Below are 25945 nucleotides of genomic sequence, written 5' to 3'. Positions count from 1 at the left end.
TATATATCTAGAAATGGAATTATTGGGTCTTATTATAACTATAACTTTATGAGGAATATAGTTGTTTTTTATATAATTATTTTTACATACTTATAATTATCCAAGGGAAATTTTTTTTAAAAGGTAAAAATCAAATGTAAGTTCTAAGATTAATCAGTACTTTAAATATGCCTGATTTCATAATCTATGTACTTTCAAGAGAAAATTGTGGAATATTAAGGAAATATGAGAGTTGTGGGTTTAGTAAAAGAGCTTTCTAGGACCCATAGAAGCAACAGGGCTTAAGAAGTCACTGGCCAAAAAAGGAAAGAAAGAAAAAAAAGGCCATGCATTTGACTAGTTGCTGTCTGATTTTTCTGAGTGTTCTTTCATTGTGTAATAAATAAGATTACAGGGTTGCTGGGTAGAGGAATTTTGCTGTTTGTTTTTTAAACCCTTTCTCCCTGATATTTTTCTCATTTTGTTATACAGATATATTGTACTTTTCTTAAGATTCTTATAAGGCACATTATTTTTAAAGTCATGTCCTCATTTGTTTTACTGCCAGAACTACTTTTCCTTTGTTCAGTCTTTAATCTAGAGATTTCTCAAGCTTAGTTTTAAATTTTCCTAACTCTCAGCTTCTCTCTCAATGTGTTAATCTTTTTAAAGGATTCTAGATGAATCTTTTTTATAGAGCAAGTAACTGAATTTTGAAAGCATGACTGTTTATACTTTTTAGAAAATACATTTTTTTTTAAAAGGTTTTAAATTGTAGCAGAAGGTAAGATGCATATGTTAGTTAGCTGGTTGTGGTGGGGTTTTTTCGGAGGGTGGAGGAGAAGGGGCTGGATCTAAGGAGGCTGTTCCCTGAACTTTAGCACTGCTTTATGAAACTGGGCAGTACATAACCTGAATAGTAGCAACAGTATCCAATGGAGTTTGTACTCATGTGTGACTCACGAAGCATTATATCCGGGCCACAGTATTTGACCTACAACCATGTCCTTTGAGTAAATGCTGATGTCAAGTTCAGGCTGAATGTCAAATGCATTTTATGTAAGTCCCGTGCCTTTTAGAGAGGCCTTACTTGGGGCTTTAGGTTCAGAATTTTCAGGAAAATGCTTTAGGAAAGTAAGTTAACAGTATTTTCTTTCTAAAGAAATTTGACTTTTTAGGGGCACCTGGGTGGCTCAGTTGGTTAAGCATCTGACTTCGGCTCAGGTCAGGATCTCACACTCTGTGGGTTCTAGCCCCACCTTGGGCTCTGCCCTGACAGTGCAGAGTCTGCTTAGGATTCTCAGTCTCTCAGTCTCTCTCTGTCTCTCTGTCTCTCTCTGTCTCTCTGTCTCTCTCTCTCTCTCTCTCTCTCTGCCCCTCCCCTGCTCGTGCTCTCTCAAAAATAAGTAAATAAACATTTTTTTTAATTTGAAAAAAAAGAAATTAGACTTTTCAAACCAGAAGTTCTAGTTAGCTGAAAAACAGTGTGCGTTGTGAGTTTGCCTTTCAAAATTAGTGTTAACTTTTGATCTCATTTTAAGAAGTGATGCCCTGGATCCTAATTTTTGTCATTAGTAATAAAATTTAGTGATCTATTTGTTTGGGAGTTGTCAAATATTTTAAAAATCTGGTATTTTTCTATTTCCTTGAGAGCTAAGTCATTTGTTTCCTATTATTAAACAATACGCACAATTGACAGAATTGCATCATAAATCAAGACTTTTTGCAAAAGCTGACTCATTGCAGAGGGCATTAGGCTGATAACATACTTAATCATTTAAACTTGAGTTGGCAAGTGGCACAGATCTTACAATTTAGTTTAAAATTTTGAAGAAGAAAAGATGTTCAGTTCTTTTGAATAAGATCCCAAACAGGATTTTGGATGGATTGTGGGGTGGGGTACAAAGCTTTTCCTTGAAGAGTGAAAACACTTCACTCAGTTTTTCCTAAGCATTTATTCAGTATCTTGACACAATATATGATTCATCAGTGCTTTATATGTAGTGCTTTAGATTTTACAGTGCATTTTTGTGTTTAACATTATTTAATCTTTTAACTAGAATAGCTGTTCTTATCTCCATTTAATCTGCATCTGTTTCCTCATCTGTGAAGTTGACTCCTCAATAAGGTCGTTAACAGCTGGTATCATAGCTGGGACTTGGGCCTAAGTTTCCTGCTTGGTTATCTGGTGCTTTTAAATAAATGCTTTTGTTTTGTGCTTTAAAAAGTAACCCATGTTCAGAAAAGCACAGTATAAAACACCTGTACATCATAATTCAGCTGTAGTCAGTGTGGCTTCCTCTAGCTTTTGTGTATGTACAACAATATATATATTATTAAATAAAATTGAGCTAACAGTAATGTTATTTTTTGTAATGTAAATTGAGCATATTTCCTTACATAATTGCATCACATTTTACTGCGTGCATAGTCCATAATTCATTTAACCAGTCATCTATTTTTCATTATTTAGATTATTGCCAGTTTTCTTTCATTTTTTAAAAGATTTTATTTATTAAGTTTTATTTATGTAAGTAATCTCTACACCCAATGTGAGGCTCAAACTCACACCCCAAAATCAAGAATCGCATGCTCTACTGACTGAGCCAGCCAGATGCCCCAATTGCCAATTTTCTGTTTTGAGTAACATTAGAATGAATGAATATCTGCATCTGAATATTTTCTTAGAATAAATTCCTTGAAGAGTTCTTGTGTCAAAGGCTACAAACAGTTGCAAGGCCTCTGATATGAATTTTAGCATAGGTCCCTTCAAAAAGGTTATAGTAATTTATCCTTTTTCAGTTGTTATGAAATTGCTCTCATTAGTAAGCTTATTATTGATCTTGAGTCTGTCACATTTAATTAACAATTTATAAATTTACCAGGTTCTTAAACAGTTGTTTTGTGGTGAATAAGTTTGGTGAATAGTTCTAGAATTGATTGAATTGTTGGTATGAATCCCACAGGCTACAAAATGACTGCAAAAACTTTGCCAGAGACTACAAAAGTGACTTACTACAAAGAATGCTTTCTGTTGAAAGACCCAGTACTATTTTGACTCAGGCCAATTCTAACGCATTTTTGTACCGATTTTTCTTTTACTCATTAACAGACTATTTTGAAAAGAAAAGGAATTTCTTTTTGCGAGTCTGTGTGCCACTATGACTGTACATTTTGATCTTTCAGGGATGCTACCCAGCAAGTTTTTTGATTTATCAGAATTTGTCCATGCTGTCATTTGATGTCTATGAAAAAGATTAGCTGTGCTGAATGAAGCAAACAAAAAGTGCTTCTGTTTTCACATCAATGTTTGGATAGCAGTTTAGGATAAGAAAATAGAGGTGAGCTATTTGCATAAGAGCTAGAAAACTGTTCCTGGTCTTTAAGTCAACCACTAATTGGTAATATGGTCATTAATGTTTCTATGAAATGAGGAACTCTAAACAAAGATGTCTTATGCATACATTGTTTTTAAAAATTCACTTAGTTCTTGAGCATCAACTTTGATCTTATTGCTTTTCTTGTTCATGTATGCTAAAGTCACTCAACAGTTAGTGGTCTTTGGATAACAAAGTGTGTTTTGTGAATACATTCCATGTATACATATAAATTTCTTTACAGATCAGATGAATTCAGTGAAGTAAATTAATACTAATCGATAACCCTCTTTTATTCTTTTTTTTTTTTCTTCTTTTATCAGAGTTTCAAATTGAAAAATGGTTGGCCTGACATTTTGTTAGGCTTAATTAGACTTTTGTCAGGTAGTAACACTTAAAGAAGAAACATTTCCAACATTTTTAAGTGGTTAAAACTAAAGTAAAAGGACATGGGGCAGTATTCTTACCCTCTGAATCATTATTGCAACGTCTCTGAAAACATACATGTGATGGTGTAATAAAGAAGAAAGGAAAATTTGGGAAGGTTAAAATGGAGCCTTTGCTTCAAAACTAGCTCATGCAATAAATGTAATGTATGTGAAAAAGAAAGCATAGCTGTATGTTAACCTTTATTTTATAGTTTCTAAATCAGGTTCCCTTTTCTTGCAGTGTGATTTAGAATCCCAGAATCTTAGTTCTTAAAGGAACTCGAGAGAATTTGTCCTTCCTGTCGCTTATTTCACAGATAAGAAAAGTAAAGCTTAGACAAGTGATTTGGCCAGTTTCCTACAGCAGGTTAGTGGCAAAGAAAGCTGGGAGTGGTGTTCTCTCCTGACTCCCTTTTAGGATTCTTTCCATCAAACTTTCTTATAATGGTCTGTGACGGGAGCATCCTGTAGCTAGCACAACACCTTGTGCAACTCTACGATAAAATATTGGGTACGTTCTCTTTTTGGAGTTCTCAGATGAAAGTTTGTATACCAGAGTGTTGGTATTGTAACTTTTCAGTACAGTCACCTGAATTCATTGTTTACAGGTTGCTTCCTTGGTGGAGAAGACCAAGAACAAAACAGACTTCAGCCTGGAAGTTTCATAGTGGGGCAGGGAAGGCCACAGGAACAGGATAAAGAATACACATCAGGTGTTATGGAAGCCTGGAGTCAGGCCTCGAGAGATGGGTTTTCAGTAAATGGAGGCAAATGAGAAAAATGGTGAAGCTCTCCAGATTGAGGGATCAGCAGAGACACTGGAGATTCTCTGAACTACAGCTGTTTTGTGGCTAAAGAGTAATTTGGGCCAGCTGGGTGGGTTTGGGAGGGTGGTTGAGAATTGTTAGAAAATAGGTTGAGACCAAACTGTGGAAGGTCACAATTGCTGCGTTAAGTAATTGGGTGTTTCATTTTTGTTGTTGTTAGGAGGCTATAGAAAATGTTTTCACTTTTGTTTTGAGTTTGGTTTGGTCATTTTTGAAGAGGTACCACATTCAAATGGCACAAAATTCAAAAGATACTATAAATTTAAAAAGGTGCAGAGTAAAATGTCTCTCTTGGTTCTTCTAGCTGCAAAGTTCCTCTCCCAGAAGGAACTAATGTTACCGGTTTCTTATGTATCCTTCCAGAGAATGTTTTTACATATACAAGTAAAAAAGTGTATATACATGGAAGGTATTTGACTAGAAGAATAACATGGACATAGTAAGCTTGTAAAAAGCAAAAAAGAAAGAAACGAAAATGATACAGAGAGTGTAATGGGAGAACAGGAAGCAAAAGACCAGTTAGGAAGCTACTGAAATAGTGTGTTAGAAAAGGCTTTAACTAGGGCAGTGGAAAGTAGTTGGGCTTCAGACTCATTGCAGACATAGAACCAATAGTCCTTAGTGATAATTGGACAAAGAGGATGAAAGAGAAAAGAGGAATTGAAGTTGATTTTGAGGTTTTGCATCTGGAAGCTTCCTTAAGGTTTCTAGCCTACAAGTGTGGGTGGGTTGGGCTGCAAGAGAAGGAAATGCAAGAGAAGGATCAAATTTGGGAATGGGAAACAGGGAATTGCTTGTTGGGAGAGGCATTTCAGAGGTGGAATCATCTGGCTCATAGAATGTTTAAGTCCAGCTGGCCTTAACTAAGTTCTGAGTGCTCCAGTAGTGATTCTCATGAGAATCACCTGGGCAGTTGGTTCGCCATACTTTGCTAGGATGTCCAGGTCCATCCTGGGCATACTGACTCAGGAGGTGGGACTTGGATTCCACAGGTAATGTCATTGTGCAGCAAGAATTGAGAACTCTTATGCCAGCTACTAGGCCAGCACCCAGAGGTGAAAAGGATGGTTGGTTAGCAATGTGAAAGAGACTCCGCCCTGAAGGGGAGTCACAATGTAAAGAGAAAGGAGACAGGAAAGTTGTGATAGAGGTGCTGTGATTATTGTAGTGACTGAAAGGAATGGTTTAGGCCAATTGACGTATCACCAGTTGTTATGTAAGATTTTCCATTTAAAATAAGGAATATCTAAATCTGAACCCTGGCACCTAGCAGACAGCAGGCACTGAAGAGATATTTGTTCACTAAGGTTATTTCAGAATCACTTCTGAAAAAGGAAAACTAATTTCTTCAAAGTGTAGGTTGATCTGTTTTTCCTTGTATATTTTGTAGAGACGTATATGTTTGTTCCTTAATTCCTGTTAAATGTTTAATGAGATACTGAATGGTGGTGGATGTGTGATGGGAAAAGTTGAATGGACTCCATTCATCTTTTATATATTACCTGTGAGTGGGAATTGTCTTTTGGTTGTGACCACAGAACAGTGTTTGTAAACTACAAACACTGATCAAAGATTGCTTGATATAGACTGTTCTGTATGCTGTTATTTGGTCTTAGAGAGGCATAAGTCTCTCTTACTGCATGTCGACTATGAGCTGAGCACCCATTTACAGGTGAAGATGCTAAGGCTCAAAGAGCTATCCAAGGGACACCCTTGGATACACATTACCCTGGTCCTGGAGCTGCAGTTTGAACCCAGATCTGACTCCAAAGCCTGTGCCCTTGCCTAGTGTATATATACTGCTTTTCAAGTCAGAAATGATCATTTAAAACTTTGTTTTACTAAGGTGATCTTTGCTGAGTCTGAATACTACCTTGACATTAGCTATTCCTAGGCTAATAGTTGAGCAAAGCCCCTTCATTAAAGCAAATAAAGGCCTCAGTTGAACTAACTAGTTCAGTGGGCCTCAAGGACTTTGGTGGTTTCAGGCCAGTCCTTTCCTTCAGGAGACCTCCTTTATAGGCCTGAACTCCTGCAGTGAATTGTTTGGGCTGATTGCTGGTCAGAGGTTCCTGGCTGGAATGTAATAAATAGGCATTTACCTGGAGGTCAGGTTTCTCAGCTCTTAAGAGTTCTACCCTCACCTTTATTACTGCACTTTATCCATATTAGTCAGAATCTTAAGGAACTGCCCAAATTGCCTCTCTTGTCAACCTCCTCCCCCATGACTCATGTTTTCATCCTTCAAGGCACAGATCAGGCACTTCTCTTCTCCATGAATACTTTCTTGATTCCTTCAGCTAGATGTAATCTGATCTTTACTTTAGTTTTTATTGGTGCATGTTTATTTTGTTAGAGCCATTTATCATAAACCTCTCCAAACCCTTCTTCCCTGCCACAGTCACTACCACTTGATTTTAAGCTCCCTGGGCAGGAAATCTTTTATTATATGTAAATCCCTTTAGCTCCCTTTCACTACAATGTCATGCATATAGAAAATGTTCAGTAAACTGTGTTGAATAACTTTAATATTGAATGTAAGTGTAAAATATAGTTCTGACTGGATTTATATAGGTTTTGTAATCCCTCCCATAAAGGTAACATATATACTCATTACTGAAAAATGGGAATATCGTGGAGAATGGAAAGAAGAAAAAACAATTATTGGTCCTACCACTCAAATATCATTACTTAGTGAAACAGTGTGTAGGAAAAAAAATTAATTAGTGTTTAGAAATTAAGGGACAGTTCTCCACTTGGCAGGCTTATTCAGAGAAATTATGTTCTCATTTTTTAAAAAAAGAGTGTTTGTGCCAGGGCTACATGTGACTCTTGACCTCTCCCAGAGGGTGGTATTTTAGTAAAGGCCAGCTCTTATTTTTATAGATGGGTGAGAAAAGCAGGGAGGTAAATAAGTATCCTCTTTGGGGTTAGGTCAAGGATATATACCTTAATTGTCATAAATATTATGTTAATCTTTAAGACCAGAATTCTAGATCTAATCTTATAAATTACAAGCAAAAGGAAAAATTCTTTTTTAGCCTAAAGGGCCAGTACAAGTAGGTACACATCAGATAACTAACTAGGCTTTAATTGCTGTTGTTTTCTTATTTAAACATTAAATCATTAGGTGTTATATAACATTTTCTAATATTTAGAAACAGAAGTCTTGGCTTTAATAGAAGCCCTTAATTCTATAACACACTAAGGGCCCTGCCCATACACTTCACAGTTCACAATAAGTGTGAGCCCATGATTTGCCTGTTGCTTCCTTCGGTTCGGAAAGCACTGCTAACAGCATTTAGCATTTGAGGAAGATACCGTTGCAGCTCAGAAAGGAGTGAAGTGACCTTTTCTGTGACTTCACCTTCAACTCTTCAGTTTGATGAGAAGGTAGTGATTCATACCGAAGTCTATAAGATACCAAGTTCCCCAAGTCACGCTGAGCCAGACATTCCACATTAAGTGTTGGTATTTAAACAGAAGAGCTAAAGTTAGAGGAAGAACATTTTAATTTTAATTTTATTTTATTTTGCCTTCACAGTATCATTTCCTAATCCTTTTAGCATTTTTCACTACTTTTTTAAGGCAAAGCAACTGCCCAGAGTTGTCTGGAAATTACCATCTCTAGATAATGAAGTATTCTGGGCAGTAGGGGTGAGTGTGTGTGTGTGTGTGTGTGTGTACATTTTAATTTGATTAATCACGAAGTAATTTTGTGTTTACTAAGCTAGTAAGAAATAGCAGCTATATTGTTCAGAATTCTAAAACATAAAATGGACCATTCTGCTTTGGATGCTTATTTAAGTGCCTCAGACAGTTCCCTTTCTTTAGCAGAATTTGAGTTTTGTTTATAGGTTCCACTTTCACACATTTTACCACAGAGTTGAACTTTTCTTCCCTTCCATTCTTTCAGCTTCATGGCCTCAGCTCTGAGTTTGCTGTTCTGCTTAGAGATCTTGAATTCTTGACGTAGATTTTTCTCCGGAGAATCAGAAGAAGCAGGTTTTGTTGTGATTAATGAAGAATGGTTGCTTTGGGGAAACTTTTTGCAAAGGGAATATATCACTTGCTTGTTAAAGCAGAAAGAACATCATAATCTATATAATTTCACCTCTAGAGAACTGAAGGACTGTTAGTCAAAGCAAATTGTACTTTTCTGAATAACTCAACTGTTGAATTTTTTTTTTTTTTCAGTAATTCTGCTTTTTATTCCCTTTGGGATAATTATTTGCAGATACAACATTTCACAGTCCTGAATCACAGGGGAGTGTTCTTAATGCCCAAATAGTTGAGGCTTCAGCAATGTTGATACAAATAAGATCTATTCTATTTGATAGAAATTGAGTTTATACTCTGATCTCATTTTTCTTTAGTTATAATGCTTCATGTTGTGATGTCTCTGGACAAATAAGATTAGCTCGGAAAACGCTAGATGATAGTATTTGAAAAAGAACCTTTTCATCTGAAAAGGAGCTGGCCATAGCACTGCAATAAATACTGCCTAGCCAGGGCTTCATTAGATGAATACTTGCTGCAGAAAGTGTAAAAACAGATATCCTGATCCCTCCTTATTCAACTCTTGTGATCCAGCCAGAATCTTACTCAGTTTCTCTTCTGGAGTTTCAATTCACTATCAAGTACCCATCTTAGTAGATAGGAGATGTGTTTCACTGACGGAAAAACAATCCCTGTCGAACTGTCTTGCTTCACTAGAGTGTAAGGCTCAATGTAAAATGCCTCAAGATCATCAAAAATGCAAAGAAGAAAGCTATTACCTTTGGGTACTAGATAATATCTGAAATTCTGCCAGAGTCTGTTTTTAGATAAAATTGTCAAATCTTTTTTCACTGATACTTACATAAAAATTGAAATTTAGAATTTATTCTCTAGGCGTCACTTTCTTCTGGAAAATGTTTGCTTTGTAACTAATTGCGTGTCAGTCTGAAGGTGAGTGTAGTAGGAAGGGCTTAAGAATGGCAACCTCATGCTTATGGCTGATAATGGACCATACTGGAGAGACACAGACTAATGTTGGCTTAGTTCAGAGTCTTTTTCAAGGTGAGCCTTTTGCAGCTAGGTGACCATAAGTAATTGGAAAGATAGGATTGTTAAGCTTCCACAGTTTCAGCTTACATAATCTTTTCTCCTTCAACTTTTGGCCTAGAACAAAGCTATTAAGTAAAAATTTAAGTTTAATAAAAAGCCAAATGATTTTTTTAAAGTACGCAAAATTTTGTTTTTATATGATTATAAGTAAGGAAAAGACAAAAATGTGTTAATAAATGAAAATTGGCTGTTACTTTTAAGAATTTTCTTTTTATAGAAAGATACACTTAAATGATGGGAAACACACCAGAATTATCCTATCTTCTTTTCTCTTAACTCTTCACTTTAGAAAAACAGTCTACAGGAAACTTACCAAAATATTATGTGGAAAATTATAATCATCATAAATATTTTCTGGTTGATTATCTTCCACTTTACAAAACTGGCATTTCCACGTAAATAGTACACCTAAGTGAATTTTCTGTGTTCTGTAGTCTCCTCTCAGCCTTTTGCTTGGCTATTTCAGATATGTAACCATTATCTTACTCTAATAATGGTTTTAATTGGATTTGGGGGTCAAAGGAAACACTTAAGCTAGATGTATGCTGACAGAATGTTATTAATGGAGACATAAGATGATTATAGTGAATTAAAGGAAATAGCTTCTATATTCAGTGTAAACTCTCCGGTGGCATTCAAAGCATTCCCAGTCATTAATTCAGGCCTACCTTTTCAGCTTCACCTCTTTTCACCTCTAAAGAAATTATATCATTTTGCCAAACTGGACTATTTCCTTAAACTTTAATCAGTTGTAAAAAACTTAATCAGTTATCATATCTGTGATTGTAATTTGATGCCTGGAGTAAAATGCAATTCACAAATGAGCTATTTGACCAGGAATTCTCATTCCTAAGGTCCCCACTTGACTCCTTGAACTTACTACTCTCTGTGTTCTCCCTGAGCATCTAATCCACCCCAATGGCGTTACTTCCCAATCTTTGTCAAAGATGTGGCTCTGATTACCTCCCCAGCTGCAGACTTACAGTTCCTGACTTTTCATACATAACATTTCCTTAAAAATGTCCTCCTGGTGCCTAAAACTCAGCATACCCAAGACAATTCAATATTTTCTAGAGGCATTTCCACTCCTTTCCCAACTGGAGAGTCATCTAATCAATACTCATTCCTGAAATCCAGAAACCTGTTGACATAAAATACGTTGATATCAAGTCCAGGTGTCTTTCTGTATTCATTCCTTTGTATTTCTAGTGAGTATTCTATTTTTCTCGTTACGTCTAAACTAAAATCTTGCAGCTGATGCCTGACCTCCATCCTCTTCCCAACCCATTCTCTCCACTGCTATCAGTATTATTCTTCTAAAATATAGATTAGAAAAAAATATATATATATAGATTAGATTATATCACTTTTACCCAGGAAACTTGATGACTTTATTGTCTATAGCAGTGCTATATATACTGTAAACTACATAATGTAATCTTAAATTTTGTAGTAGCCACATTTAAAAGAGTAAAAATGAAACAGATGCAGTTAATTTCAATTAATATATTTTATTTAACCCACAATATCTAAAACATTTCAACCTATTCAGTATAAAACTATCACTGAAGTATTTTATAGTTTTTTTGTACTACATTTTTGGAATCCAGTGTTATTTTACATTTAACAGCACATCTCAATTCAAACTAGCCACATTTCAAACTCAGTAGCCACATGTATCTAATAGCTCCCGTATCAGTTCAAGTCTATAGCGTAAAGTTTAAAGTTCTTGGATCACAACTCTGAGCCCACAACTTCAGCTCCTGCCCTGCATTTTTCAACTTAACTTCTCAGCACCCAAACCCCAGCCACACCTAATTGTCTACCATTCTTTTCCTGTTATTACTTTCCTTTGCCTGTGGAAGTGACTTACCTTCCAGGGCCTAATCTGAATGTTATAAGCGAAGGCTTGCTCCATTCCCACAGGGCACCATGAGCATTAACCATTTGTTCTTGACCCTCCTATAGCAGCATCTGTGGGAGCTGTGTGTCTAGTTCCTGTGTGAGTAGTTGCTGCCCACTAAGGATGTGAACTGCTTTCTCATAGGTAGGATGTGTCTCCCTCAGCCCCGCTTCTAGTATTTGCTGTGGTCTCCCTTTGCTCTTAGGTATGTTCTTATTTGCCGTTTCATATCTTTGGGATCTTAAGCAATTTCTCCTTTAACAGTTGTTTTCGTTACCTTTGAAATGTATTCTGAGTGAAATTTCTCTTTATTTCTGGATTAATTCCACTGTTTAAAAGGTGTTATTCCTTTGTGGATGGAAGCTTTTGCTTGTGCATGAGAGGAAATACTCATTTCCTTGTAGAAATAATTGCCTAATATGAATTAAACTAGGTTTCAAATATACATGTGGTAGGTTATTCTGGTTTTAGCCTGATTCTAATCCCAAATATGACTCTTCCTATTACATAACTTGTTCTTTGTGAGTAAATTATTTATGTATACTAAGGCGTTTTTTTCCCACAGCTTTATTGAACAGTTTATAGGCTTTTTGAATCTCCTTCTTGCCCTAAAGAGATTTCTCCAATGGAGCTTTGCCTAGGATTTTTTCCCGTAGAAAAGCAAACAGGTGCTTGAAAGGTTACACTCTATTCTGGGAGAAATCTGATTAATGTTGAAGAGCTGTGTCAGGTCAGACTCTATAACCTGCTGACAGATTATTTAGTGAGTGCCAGGATCAACTCTCAACGTTATCTCAGATTTTAATGGTTTTCTTGTGAAGGGCATTTGCAGATGAAACCACTTTGTATTTAAAATTAATTGTGGCTCTTAGAGACTGGTTAAAAAGAAATTCTTTCCTCAAGCAGGCAGTAATTTGAAAAGAACAAATGATTCATCAGATGAAGTTGCAACGGTTATAATTAACACAAATTATTGCATTTAAAATAATGGTGAGGGGTACCTGGCTGGCTCAGTCGGTGGAACATGTGGCTGTAGGTCTTCAGGTTGTGAGTTCAAGCCCAATGTTGGGTGTAAAAATTACTTAAAAATAAAATCTTTAAAAAATAAAATAATGGTGAAATCTTACCCCCAATAAGAATTCCTCAAAAGAAGTTCCTATTAAACTATCTTAAATTCTGTGAAAAATTTCCAGATATCCTCAAAATTGCTTGAAAAACAAAAAAGTGATACTTCTTCCTGGTAGGGTAGACCTCAGTCATCCTTGATACTTGTCTTTCTCCACCACTGCTATACCTCCATCCAGTACCCCAATGAGTCCTTCTGTTTCACTGGATCTCCAATCTCTGTACACTGACTGCACTGCCACCATTTCACCGCTGAGTTACTAAGATAGATTCCTGAGTCGTCCCCTTTTTCTGCTCTTGCTCTCCACACAGCCAGCAGAAGAATCTTTTTTCTTTCTTATTATCATTGATAATAATAATGGAAATTTTAAATAACGTATAGTGGAAAATTTGTATAATGGAAAATTTCAAATATATATCAAAGTAGAGAAATGAGAGTGCTTCTCATTCCACTTTATAGTTTTCCACTCATGGCCAATCTTATTTCATCCATTCCTCCATCACTCCTCCCCCCTATTGTTTTGAAATAAATCCCAGACACCATATCATTTAATCAACTAATTTGGAACTGCCCCGTAGTGAAATTTTGCTTACTGGTTGGTCATAAAGGTAGGAAAAGTTGCTGTCCTAAGAGGGATGTTGCTTGCCACCTTCCTTATACTCTCTTCCGATTATGTTTCCTCTCATTTTTTTTCAGGATGTATTCCACTTCTGTTTGAGAAATGCAGTCACCAGAAAACAGAGTTTCATGTGTCCATTTCATATTTGTTTGGTTTTTCTGGGTCCATTTCATGTTAAGCCAGTCTTTTCAGGATGCATATATAGACAGACACTCTCCTACTTTTGTACCAAATAAGTTCTTTAAAATGTGTGTGAAAGTTGAACATACAAAAATGTAAATATGTATGTGGGGAGGATGTTTAATGCTCAGCAAGCCTTAAAAATTATAAAATTCCTAATATTTTTATTATAAAATCAATACATAATCATTATAAAAATAAATTTTAAATAGTTCAGAACAGTATGAAGTTAAAAAGCTAAAGTCTCACCATTTGTTCACTGATCATTTTCAGTCTCTTATTTCCAAAACTACTATTAATACTTCTTATAGGTCCTTCCAGAAAGGTTGATATATGGTCATTTAAAGCCTTAATAATGTATATATATATCTGATCTTTTAGTTCCCTCAGTTCATTTAAATTTAGCAGACAGAAATTGATTTTAATGTTGAACAACTAGCTTTGGGTTTTGTAAGGAGTTGAATAGGAGGTAGTATGATGTTGACTTTGGTGTCTTACTGACTTTCTTAAACACTAGTTTCCTTTTGATAAAGGAGTCTTGTGTACACTCTGAACTCATCAGCAGCTCTATGGACCCATGCAAATCTCAATACCATTGCTATCCAATGGAAGTACAATGTGAGGGGCCCCTGGGTGGCTCAGTCGGTTGAGGGTCTGACTCTTGATTTCAGCTCAGGTCATGATTCCAGGGTTGTGGGATTGGGCTCCACATTAAGTGTGGAGCCTGCTTAAGATTCTTTCTCTCCCTCTGCCCCTCTCCCCTCTGCATACTCTCTCTCACCCTCTCTCTCTCTCGGGGAAAAAAAAAAAGGTGAACCACACATGTCATTTTAAATTTCCTAGTATTCACATTGATAAAACAAATAGAAACACGTGAAATTAATTTTAATCTTTAGCACATTATATCCAAAATATTATTTCAACATGTAATCAATATAAAAATTTAGTGAGATATTTTACCCTTTTCTTATACTAAGTTTTCAAAATCCAATGTGTGTTTTATACTCAGAGGACTTCTTAATTTGGATCAGCACCATTTCAAAGGCTCAGTAGTCACTTGTGGTAGTGGCTGTTGTATTAGTGCTGACCTGTACAGAATAGTGGCTGTCTCTGAGGGAGGAGGAAAGAGGATGGGATATGTTTTTAATTATTTCTTTATTTCATAGTTATTGACCAAAATTTGAAGTTAGAGTTTGCTGTGTTTGATATCCTGAATGATTGCCAGCTCTGGCTCAGTTGTATTATCACTATCATCAGCACTTTTTTAAAAAATCAGTTTTCATTCTTATAAAATAGAACACAGTAATAACATAAATACTTCTATACGAAGACGATAATCCTGCTGAAGTTGAACTCTTGGCTAATAGGCAATGCCACCCTGTGGTAACACACATATTTATTCATCAATTTATGAAAGATCGAATTCTAAGTAGAGAATGTGAATTAGGAGTATTAGTGTATAATACATTATTTTTGAGAGAGAGACAGAGAGAGCACACACGGAAGAGGCAGAGAGAGAGGGGGACAGAGGATTTGAAGCAGGCTCTGCATTGACAGCAAGCACCAAGCCTGATGTGGGGCTCAAACCCACGAACCATGATATCATGACCTGAGCAGAAGTCAAGACGCTTAACCATCCGAGCCACCCAGGTGCCCTTTAGTGTATAATACATTAAATATGAGCACTTTTCTTTCTGAATTCCAGGGTAAATACATGTACTAGTATGTAGTAAAATTAACTGTTAGTAGGAGACAGGATAAAAATTCCTGAGAGGTCAGTAAGAACATCCTTTCAATGTAATTTTTTTGTTTTGTTTTTAGGGGTTGCAGATGGTGTAGGAGGATGGAGAGACTATGGAGTTGATCCATCTCAGTTCTCAGGGACTTTAATGCGGACATGTGAACGGTTAGTAAAAGAAGGACGGTTCGTCCCAAGTAATCCCATTGGAATCCTCACCACGAGCTACTGTGAGTTGCTGCAAAATAAAGTACCCTTGCTTGGTAAGTAGCTATGCTGTGTGTTTTCCTCTGTAAAGAAGCTCAGGAGATGGTCAACAAAACCAAGAAAATCACTTGGCAACCCGCCTTTTTTTCTGAGGCTCTTTATTAAGCAGAGTTTGATAGAAAAGCTCTGAGCTTCTCTCACTCTATACGTAAGTACTTCTGCTTGGAGGGGATGTAAATAGGTGCGGCCACTTTGGAAAACAATTTGGTATTATGGAATAAAGTTAAATGTAAACAGAGTGTATGACATAGCAGTTCCACTCCTAGGTCTATACCCTAGAGCAGAGAAGCTCTTGCATATCCGTGTACCAAGAGATAGGTACAGGAATGCTCATATAACAGCAGAAGACTCAGAACAAATCTAGAAAGTCCATTTACTGTAGAAAAATGCATTTTGAAAAGGAACAACTTAAAGCTGCACGCAATATTCAGGGACATGATGTTGAGGGAAAATAGAACATTGTGGAATATCACCTAACAGTTTAATTCCACATTTCAAATTCAGAAACATAAATAAGTAAAACCATATTGTTCAGAGTTTCCAAAATGTGATAAAAGAAGAAAGAAAAGTAAGTGGTTGTATAGTTCAGGATAGTGGTCCTCTCCAGGGGAGGAAGAAAGGGAATGGGATTGGGTATGTAAAATTAAGTTGATTACCTGTGGGGAGTTCAAGTTGCATTTAGGTACCCTAGACTGCTAGCAGGTAGCTGATTAGTCTGTGAGTTAGCATGACACAAAATAGATCCCCATTAATCTTGTATTAGAAAACTTCCAAATATCTAGTGTGTGTTTATCTGGTGTGCTAATAGAGCATCTTTTGGCCAAAGCTTCTACATTTGTTTGTTAAATGGTTTCCTGGGAACTTACCCAACAACTTACCCAGCCTTCTGAGCAAGCTCTCAGAAGGCTGTTATTAAGTTTCTGCTAATTGCCAGCATCTTTCTGGTTAGTAGAAGTAGCCTCCTTCCCAGTCACCATCCATTTTTAAAATCAGCCTCTGATCAGTGTTAATGGAGATTTCCATGTTGTAAAATTTTGCCTTCAATTTAAATCTTTTATAAGAAGGCGTTCTTTTTATCATGCTGCCGTCTTCTGTCTTAGTGCTGTGACTAATCAGCTTGTTTTCCTTCTAACTGAAGAGAAACCTTGTCTTGAGGTTTCAATATACCGCTTTGTCTTAATCCGCTATTTTGGACATGCAATCTGGAGCTTGCCTGGCACAGTGAAACACCCTAGATTCTATTTCTAGCACCTCTGTCAACTTTCCATATGACTTTGGGAAAACTACTTAACCTCTGACCCCCTTGCTTCATTTGTTCAATGGAGAGATCTTTTTCTGTGAAAAGGAACAACTCAAAGCTTCATGCAATACTCAGAAGCATGTTGAGGGAAAGAGGGCATTGCAGAATACTATCTAAAAGTCTAACATCTGACAAAGAGCCTATAGACACAGATTCCAGGTCCCAACTCCTGCTTGTTCCCATGAGTCCTTTGCCGACACCCCCTATCAATTCACTGCAACTTGGAATGAGCAATTGCAAAGCAACAACTATCCTGATTTTGTTTTTTTTTTTTTTAAAGATCTTTTTTTTTTTTTTTTTTTTTAACGTTTATTCATTTTTGAGACAGAGAGACAGAGCATGAACAGGGGAGGGTCAGAGAGAGGGAGACGCAGAATCTGAAACAGGCTTCAGGCTGTGAGCTGTCAGCACAGAGCCTGACGCAGCGCTTGAACTCACGGACCACGAGATCATCACCTGAGCCGAAGTCGGCCGCTTAACCGACTGAGCCACCCAGGCGCCCGAACTATCCTGATTTTGTACTTTGAAAGCTTTAGCTTTGTTTTTTGCTATGTTTCTTTCTTATCCCTCCTTCCTTTCCTGTTTACCCTCATGTAGTTGGAAGGTCTTAAAATAAATGTAAGGACATATTAGAAGTTTTCTTACATTGAATATTATAATCACTTCTTTTCTCCTAAAAGACATATTGAAATAATCCTTCATTACCATGTTTGATACATACACGCTTCTTTCACCTAATCTACACTCCTTTAAGCTGTTTAAACTCAAGCATCTTTTGGCGAAGACAGCCTGCTGAATTTTACTGAGCCTCTGATATAACCGCAAATAATGATAACTTTAGGTAAATCTTTTTTTTTTTTTAATCCAGGAATTGCTAAAAAGCCTATAACACAATTCCAATATAAAGGTCAACTACTCATTTCTTAAGAATTTCTAGCTGCTTTGATATCCAGGTCGGCATCACAGGCTAATTGTCAATATATAATTTCTCAGAAAACTGTAAGTGGAGTTAGGTCTTATAAAACCAACATATCTTAAGAATTTGAGGGGGTGAGTCATAATAAGGTTCTTTCTTTACTGCACAAAAGGCTCCATAGTAGTTTACAAAATTAGGGGCCAGTGATAAAAATTATTTCCATTTTAGCATGAGTGATTTGCTTGGGTCCCTGTGTGGATTGTCAGTGGTCTGAACATCTTGACCCTGTTGTCCTCAGCACTTTTTTTCTTCATTTCCTGCTTGTTCCTCTACAAATACACAAGAATAATGTATTCCAGGATTAGGCTCTCAGGGCCCGAGCCATGTGCACACATCAGTTATTTGAAGAGGCAGAGGAGGAGTATATACTCCCAAATCCAGATGATTCCGTAACACTGGGCTTACCTTCATTTGTGCTGCTTTGCGTGTTAAAGCTCTGTCATTCACAAGGACCGTTTTGACTCCAACTCAGCAGGTGACCATGACGGCCACAGGGGTGGCAAAACAATAGCCTGGGTTTGTCAGTGAGTAATAATGAGTCAACATGAGTCCTTCCTGCCCCAGGTTTTTCAAGGCTGTGCTACTCATCTGTCATTTTTCGTCCTCAGATTAATCCCATCAGCTTTCAGAAGACCTTTTGTGTGGTGATTCTATTAATGAAAAGTGATTGGAGTTTTTGTGCATTGAGTTAGGAAGGAAAGGTAATTGGTGATCTTAACGTAAGCTATGCAGATTATCTGGTGGCACTGCCAGTTCGTTACAGTGCTGTGTTTTTCTCTGATGTTTAGTGGCTAGCGACTAAATAGCTTAGCGTTAGGGTGTCCGATTAGATAACAAGGAAATGGAATTTCTGAACATTATGATGAGATAAATATTTTAATTTAAGTGTTTTTATATTAACTTACACATTTTTATTAAGGAAAAATTAATAAATTACCCATAATCCCACTAAGGAAACTTAATATTTTAGTGATTATGCTCCCTGATTTTTCTTTTGGGTATGTTTGTGCATAGAATAACGGTAATATGAATTGTGCATCTACCGTGTGCTTACAGCAGCCCCATGAGATAGATTCATAGGTACTTCTGTTTCTCATTTTGTTAGGAAGAAACTGAGGCCTAGAGAGAATAAGTGACTTGCCCACAGTCACACAGCTAGAAAATAATGGAGCCCTGGGATTTAACGCAGCTGGTTCCACAGCCTGTTTATTTTTTTTCATTTTGCTTTTAACAGGCATCTTAACAGTTTAGCTTTTGTCTACTATTATCTTTTTAAAATTACATTAAATTTTACTTTTTTTGAATTACAATTTAAGTTTGAGAACACTTTTTATTTAAGGAAACTTAAAAAAAATTTTTTAATGTTTATTTTTGAGAGAGAGCAAGCAAGAGAACCAGTGGGGGAGGGACAGAGAGAGAGGGAGACACAGAATCCAAAGCAGGCTCCAAGCTCCGAGCTATCAGCACAGAGTCCGGGGCAGGGCTCAAACTCAAGGACCGCAAGATCATGACCTGAGCTGAAGTCGGATGCGTAACCGACCGGGCCACCCCAGGCGCCCCTATTTAAGGAAACTTTAATGCCAACTTGTAATCTACTTGTTTCGCTTAAGTTATCTTTCATTTGCAAATATATTTCTCTTAACAATTTTAGTGACTATCAGATAGCTAACACTTACTATGTGTTGTAAGTGTTTGACATGCTTTAACTAACTTTATCCTCACAAACTACACTAAGAGGTAGGTACTGTTATCCCTGTTTTGTAGATTAGGAAACTGAGGTGCAAAGAGGTTAAGTAAGTTGCCCCAGGTCACCAGGTGAGTAAGCGACAGAGCCAGCATTCAGATGGGGCCAGGCTGACCGCAGAGTCTGTACTGCTAAGTATTCTGTGATAGTGTGCAGCCTCCTGCTGCTACATCCTCCTGGAGGTGCTGTAACTGATTTAACCAGTCTCTTAATGTCAAATGTTGAGGTTGTTTCTAGTTCTTGGACAATGCTTTTGTGCTTACTTTGTTTACATCTCTAGTTGTTTCTTAGGAATTGCTAAATCAAGTGATACACACATTTCCCAATGTTGTATTGCCCTTCAGAAAGGTTGTTTAGTTTTACCCTCCCACCATCATGGAATAAGAATGACCATGTTCCCTGCACTCTTGTCAACACCACGCAGGATTTTTTTTTTTCTTTTTTTTTTGGACTCTTGTTAAACTAATAGGCAAAATGGCTACTAGTGTGATGATGATTTTTTCATATATTTAAAGACCATTTACATTTTCTTCTTGGTGAACTGTTTTTCTATTTTGCCACTTTTTCTGTAGGTATAAGTTTAAATTTTAGTACTTGAAAGCAGTCGTACTGGTGGTACATCAGCTTTTCAATCTGCAGAAGGTTATGTGAGCTGTGTGCTGCAAAGCTACACAGAAGCTTTTGCTCTCTGCTTGGACATGCTCGCTTCTCTCTGAACATTAATGGTCTCTGTAAGGTCAACAGGTGGATCCCATAGGCTACCTGAGAAAAATTGGTCTTGTCACTTCATAGCAAGTCAGTCTTTGATGAAGGTTCTTCATGACCTCAACAGATGGAAATCTGGTTATTATAGTTATGTGCCCTCTTAGATTTTAGTGAATTTCATGGAGAAGGCTTCCTGCTGATGACTAATGAGAAATGTCAGGAAAACATAACATTCTTATTCTGGCATTTAAGTATTAAAACTTAAAATTTCAACAACATGGTTTTGAGCACTTGGCACAGATTATAGTGCTATTGAAATGAAAAAAGTATGGTTAGATACCAGCCATTTTTATTTTCTGTCTCTGCAAATGGAAGAATTCAGATTCAGGGGCCTGCTTACTATGTGTAATATTTCTCTCCCTATTATGTTGACCCTGATCAGGTTACTATTGACACTTGTCGGAGATTTGGAGCACGACTAAGATAGGCAAAGGAGGTTCCAGTCGTGGCATATTGCTTTTTGGGGTGATGTGATAAAAATGTGGATGCAAAGATAGGAAGGTAGAAAGAAAAACTAAACGGGGATCATTTTTGTTTCTAGGTAGCAGTACTGCCTGCATTGTGGTGCTGGACAGAACTAGCCACCGCTTACACACAGCAAACCTGGGCGATTCGGGCTTCCTGGTTGTCAGGGGTGGTGAAGTTGTGCACCGATCAGATGAGCAGCAGCATTACTTCAACACTCCATTCCAGCTCTCAATTGCACCACCTGAAGCCGAGGGAGTCGTCCTGAGTGACAGGTAATCTCCCCTCTTGGCCATTACATTAAGAACCAGTAGGACATGGCTCGCCCACATCCTCCTCCCATCCCCCTTTACCTACAGTGGAGATGGGCATTTTCAGTTCTCATATGACATAAGGCACATTGAGAATGTTCTCATCAAAAAGATCTTTTAGTTTGACTTTGAAAGATATTTTGCTGGCTATTACAGCCCAGTTGAATTCTAACGAACACCCAATAATTTGACAAGACTGAAAATATTCTTCAAGCTTACAGAGTATCAGTTTTTCATACCAAGACCAACATGGTATATACGGTTATATTTGTTAAGTCGTGCTGGAGAAGTGAATCATTGTCTATGCATGCCACTGCCCGTATGAGAATTTGCATATGTTGTTAGGGAAGAGTTCAAACAGACATCTGCTTTATTTATCAGAATGACTTCCTGATTCTCAGGGCCTCCTATTATATGCATCAAATAGAACTTTTAAATTGTCAAGACCTTTCAAGACAATAACTACTTTTCTGAATCAACTTTTACAGTTTATCTTTCCTAAGATCAGAGTACAGAATAAAGCTAAGACAGTCTCAGATTCCTCTTCCTTTAACAACCTTATGGGACCTGGCACAAACATATTTGATTGTGCCAGATTATGATTATGATTCATGAATGTTGTAAAATGGGTAATGAACCTTTTGTAAAAATAGAAGTAGTCTTGCAAAGCTCTGTTGTCTCTACTTAATAGTTCTTATTAAGCCAGATTTTGAGTGCAAACTAAGATAGAATGATTATTACTGCCATCTTTTAAACTGGAATGAGTATATTGTATAATTAGGTATTCAGGATTGTCCATCTAGGTCTGTTGCTGACTCCTAGAGAGAGGGAAGCATTTTTTTACTTTGAGATTAAGGTATGCTACCATAATTGGAAGAATATTTCATTATAGTCCCTTCTTCAGTTGGCTCTAACATACATTCATATTAGCCATATTGGAGTGAGGAGAAAGCAGAACCCCAGGGGGTGGTAGATACCAAGCTCAGCTAACAGTTACAGAGAGCAGTGTTTTAATTTTCCCTTATTTGATTCTTGTTATTTTGGCATCTGAGTGCTAGAGCTGCCCTGCCATACCTCACACGCTATCTTTGGGACAGTCTGGTCGGGGCAGCGCTCTGGCCTGCCAGCGAGGTGGAGGTTGCTTCCCCCTGGAGCCCACAGACAGCTTGCTAGCATGTGACTTCAGCTCGTGTTTCAGTGCAGTCAAAAGTTTCCAGCAGCACAGTATGTTCAATCAAAACGGGCAAAACTGCAGCTGGCGGAACACCAAGCTCATGGGTGGGAGTGTTGGGAGAAGAGGACAAACCGTCCAATGGTAGCGAGTCTCGCACAGGCAGGATAGCAAAGGACACTCCTGGGGAAGAAAAACCTCAGCATAAAATAGAGCTTCACTGCCAACCTGGTCATTAATCTAAACTTCTAGAATCTGATTCGTTTCCAAAGTCTGAGCAACTGTGAAGTGTCTTGCATTGTTTCTCTTTATTCCACAGAAGAAATCGACCTGGTTTCCACCAGTTTTACAGTCTTTTTTCCTCCTGCTGAAGGACATTTCTTTTGTTACTCAGTTCCTCATATCTATAAAGTATAATTTTTCCTTAATTTACAGGTTTCCTTTAGTTTCCTTTTGGTTTGCTGTCTTTACAAAATATTTGTGATATAAATGTGTAAGTGATATGTGTAAGCCAAAGCCCATCACAGAACTTTGAAATGTGCTACTTCTTTTCCTCAGTCAGGAGTAGATGAACCAGAAATTTTCTCGGTGCACTTTGTATAAATCCCCAGCAGGCGTGGGTGGGTGGGTTTTTATGTTTTCTCTTCACATATTTTATAACATATCAGTTACACAAACAAGTTGTGGGATTTTTCTGTCAAGCTCAGGGTACTTGGGTCTGGCTTCTCCTTTCTGGATCAGTGTATAAATTTTTTTCTTTGCATTTGTTCCCTAATTACAGGTTAAGGCAGATTATTAGATATTTCACCTTTCCTTCACCTTGGAGGCTTGGATTCAGTGAAGCTGGCCTTTGGAGATGGCTGAGAACCAGCCTTTGGGAGAGGGCCATTGACTCTTTGAGTATATGATCTTTTCTCCCCACCTGAGATTCCCGCCCCCCTCCACTTCTTGTATCTGTTTTCATCAGGTGTTATCACAGAAAAACAAACAAAAAACCACTCCCATCTATCTTTTTTAAAGTTGCATACAAAAAGATGTAGTGAAAAATCTACCTCCTATCCCATCCCCCAGCAATACATTCTCTCTCCTCAGCCACTGTTGTCTGTTCTTTGTGTCCTTCCAGATTTATTCTCTGCATATGGAAGTGTCTGTGCTTATGAATCTACCCCCCCTACACACACACACACACATGCACACGATGTCTGTACATTCCTCTCTTCATTAACAATGTGTTAAACAGTTTTTCCCAATTTGGAGGGTTACTTTGTTTCTTCACTTATTAGATATTTCTTGAAGACCTACTTTGCACCAGGTATACTAATAATTAAATACTTAGGTGATTACAGGGTGCCTGGGTGGCTTAGTTGGTTAAGTGTCTGACTTCAGCTCAGGTCATGATCTTGTGTTTGTGAGTTTGAGCCCCGTGTCAGGCTCTGTGCTGACGGCTCAGAGCCTGGATGGAGCCTGCTTGGGATTCTGTGTCTCCCTCTCTCTCTGCCCCTCCCCCGCTTGCATTCATTCTCTCTCTCTCTCTCTCTCTTTCTCTCAACAATAAATAAACGTTAAAAAAAAAAAAAACTTACATGATGAGCACTCTTTAAGCCCTGGAGACACACAGTCCCTACTCTGCCTTATTAGTCCATACTAATACTAATCTAGTAGTAATAATACTAGTGATTACTGGCACTATAGTGAGACATACCATTGTAGGTATTTCATGTGAATTAATTCTTACAGGATTTGCATGCTCTCTTCCATGGTGCTCTCTTGTTACACTATTAAGGCAGCCTCCTGAGAGCCACAGTCAAGCCTGCAGGGAAACTGATGAGTAGAAAATGAATAAGAGAGGATGGAATTTGGCTCTAAAGAATTAGGAAATAAAGACTCATTTCTACTAGGCTTTTAGAGGCATGTTAGTTCTGACTCAGAAGAGAACCCTTCCTCCTTTTAAGCCATATGTGACTAATCATCAAATTCAGTCTTACTTGGTAGTTTCAGTTAAGCTTTTGAAACATTTATATCAGATTTTTCAATTAATTTTTTTCAAGGTTAGGAATTTCAGAACAACTGGGTTTTTTTTTTTTAATGTTTTTTATTCTTTTTTTGAGAGAGCGAGCCAGCACGAGCGGGGGAGGGGCAGAGAGAGAGGGAGACACAGAATCCAAAGCAGGTTCCAGGCTCTGAGCTGTCAGCACAGAGCCCGACGCAGGGCTCGAACTTGTGAACCATGAGATCATGACCTGAGCCAAAGTCCGACACTTAACCTACTGAGCCACCAGGCGCCCTGTGACTGGTTTTTTTTTATTTTTATTTTTTATTCTGTTACTATAAATTAGTTTTTCTTATAGCCTCATTACAATATAACATAGTGCCTGTTGGAAACTTTCACCATATCTCTGAAGGCCTCTTGTAACTTTGCCCCTACCCTGTCCTTGTCACAGCCCGGATGCTGCTGATAGCACGTCTTTTGATGTCCAGTTAGGAGACATTATCCTGACGGCAACAGATGGACTTTTTGACAACATGCCTGATTATATGATCCTTCAGGAGCTAAAAAAGTTAAAGGTAATTAACTCAAAGGTTAGTTCGTGGAAGGAGAGGCCCTCTCTGGGCAGCTAAGTTTTATTGGTACAATTGTATTATCTCTTTTTGTAGGAAAGGACTCTTGTAAATTTAGGAAAGAAATAATAGTTCTGGTCTTTCAAGCAATTGTAAATGGAAATAGTCACAATTGGAGCACTTGAGAAAAAAAGAGGTTTCCCACCTACACCTTTTAGTAGAGTGGTAAAGGTTAAAAAAAAAAAAAAAAGAGTGGTAAAGGTAGGAAAGTCCAGATGAGACATTTCTTGTATTTTTAATTGTATTTTAATGGTGCTGGTTCCTGGTTGTCTTTTTCTCCTTTTATTTCTTAACAGACTCGGCAGGTGTTGAGGTCGGGAAAGACAAGAAATCACCACACTAGAGCCAGCCAGGCCAAGGGCAACAGGCAGCTAGGGACCTTGATGTCATCTGAGCTGTCCCAGTAACTAAAAGTTCAGACTTGGCCCATATAGAGAGTGGAAGGAAGTGAAAACCAGTTTTTCCATATTTTCCTGGCTTTGTAAAAGTACTAACTCTGGGGAAAATTAGTCTTTTCCTAGGTCCTTACCAGTAAGCAGTTATGACTTAAAGTAAGTTGCTGAACTTTTTTTAAGCAATATTTTCCTCACCTTTAAAATGGGGGGGGGGGGGGGAGTACCATGGTCTTAGTTAATCCTCACCACAATGCTATTATAATTTATAGACTAAGACCATATATACGAGGTCCTTAGTGTCATGCCCCATCTGTGGGATACAGTAAAGGTCAGGTGCTTATATGGAGCTGGCCCTGTGCTCTGTGTGGTGACAGGGTGGTAAGCAGAAATGACACATTCCTTGCATATGGAGCTGACATTCTAGTGGAGAAAGATAATACAAAGAAAGAAATATATAATAAATGTTGGTGGCTTAGAAAGAAACTAAAGCAGGGTGAAGGAACAGAGAATAAAACAAGCTGCTGTTTTAGAAAGATTGGCCGGGGAAGGCCTCTTTGAGGAAGCGACATTGAAGCAGAAGCCTGTTACTTATTTATACTAAAACTATTCCGAGTCTTAGCATGTTAGAGCTAAAGTGGACCTTGTT

The 25945-nt window shown here is 37.6% G+C and overlaps 1 protein-coding gene across 1 annotated transcript in view; it reads left to right on the top strand.

Annotated features, from left to right (window-relative positions):
• Positions 1-25945, top strand: part of PPTC7 (protein phosphatase targeting COQ7) — a 37285-nt gene that overhangs the window by 5618 nt on the left and 5722 nt on the right. The window contains exons 2-4 of the mRNA XM_019467478.2: positions 15370-15549; positions 20880-21078; positions 24727-24850. Of these exons, the coding sequence (XP_019323023.1) occupies positions 15370-15549; positions 20880-21078; positions 24727-24850 (503 nt within the window). The remainder of the gene's footprint in view (positions 1-15369; positions 15550-20879; positions 21079-24726; positions 24851-25945) is intronic.

Source organism: Panthera pardus, unplaced genomic scaffold (assembly GCF_024362965.1).
Source record: "Panthera pardus isolate Hobbes unplaced genomic scaffold, ASM2436296v1 HiC_scaffold_15, whole genome shotgun sequence".
NCBI lineage: Eukaryota > Metazoa > Chordata > Mammalia > Carnivora > Felidae > Panthera > Panthera pardus.
This window is presented reverse-complemented; position numbering and strand designations above follow the sequence as displayed.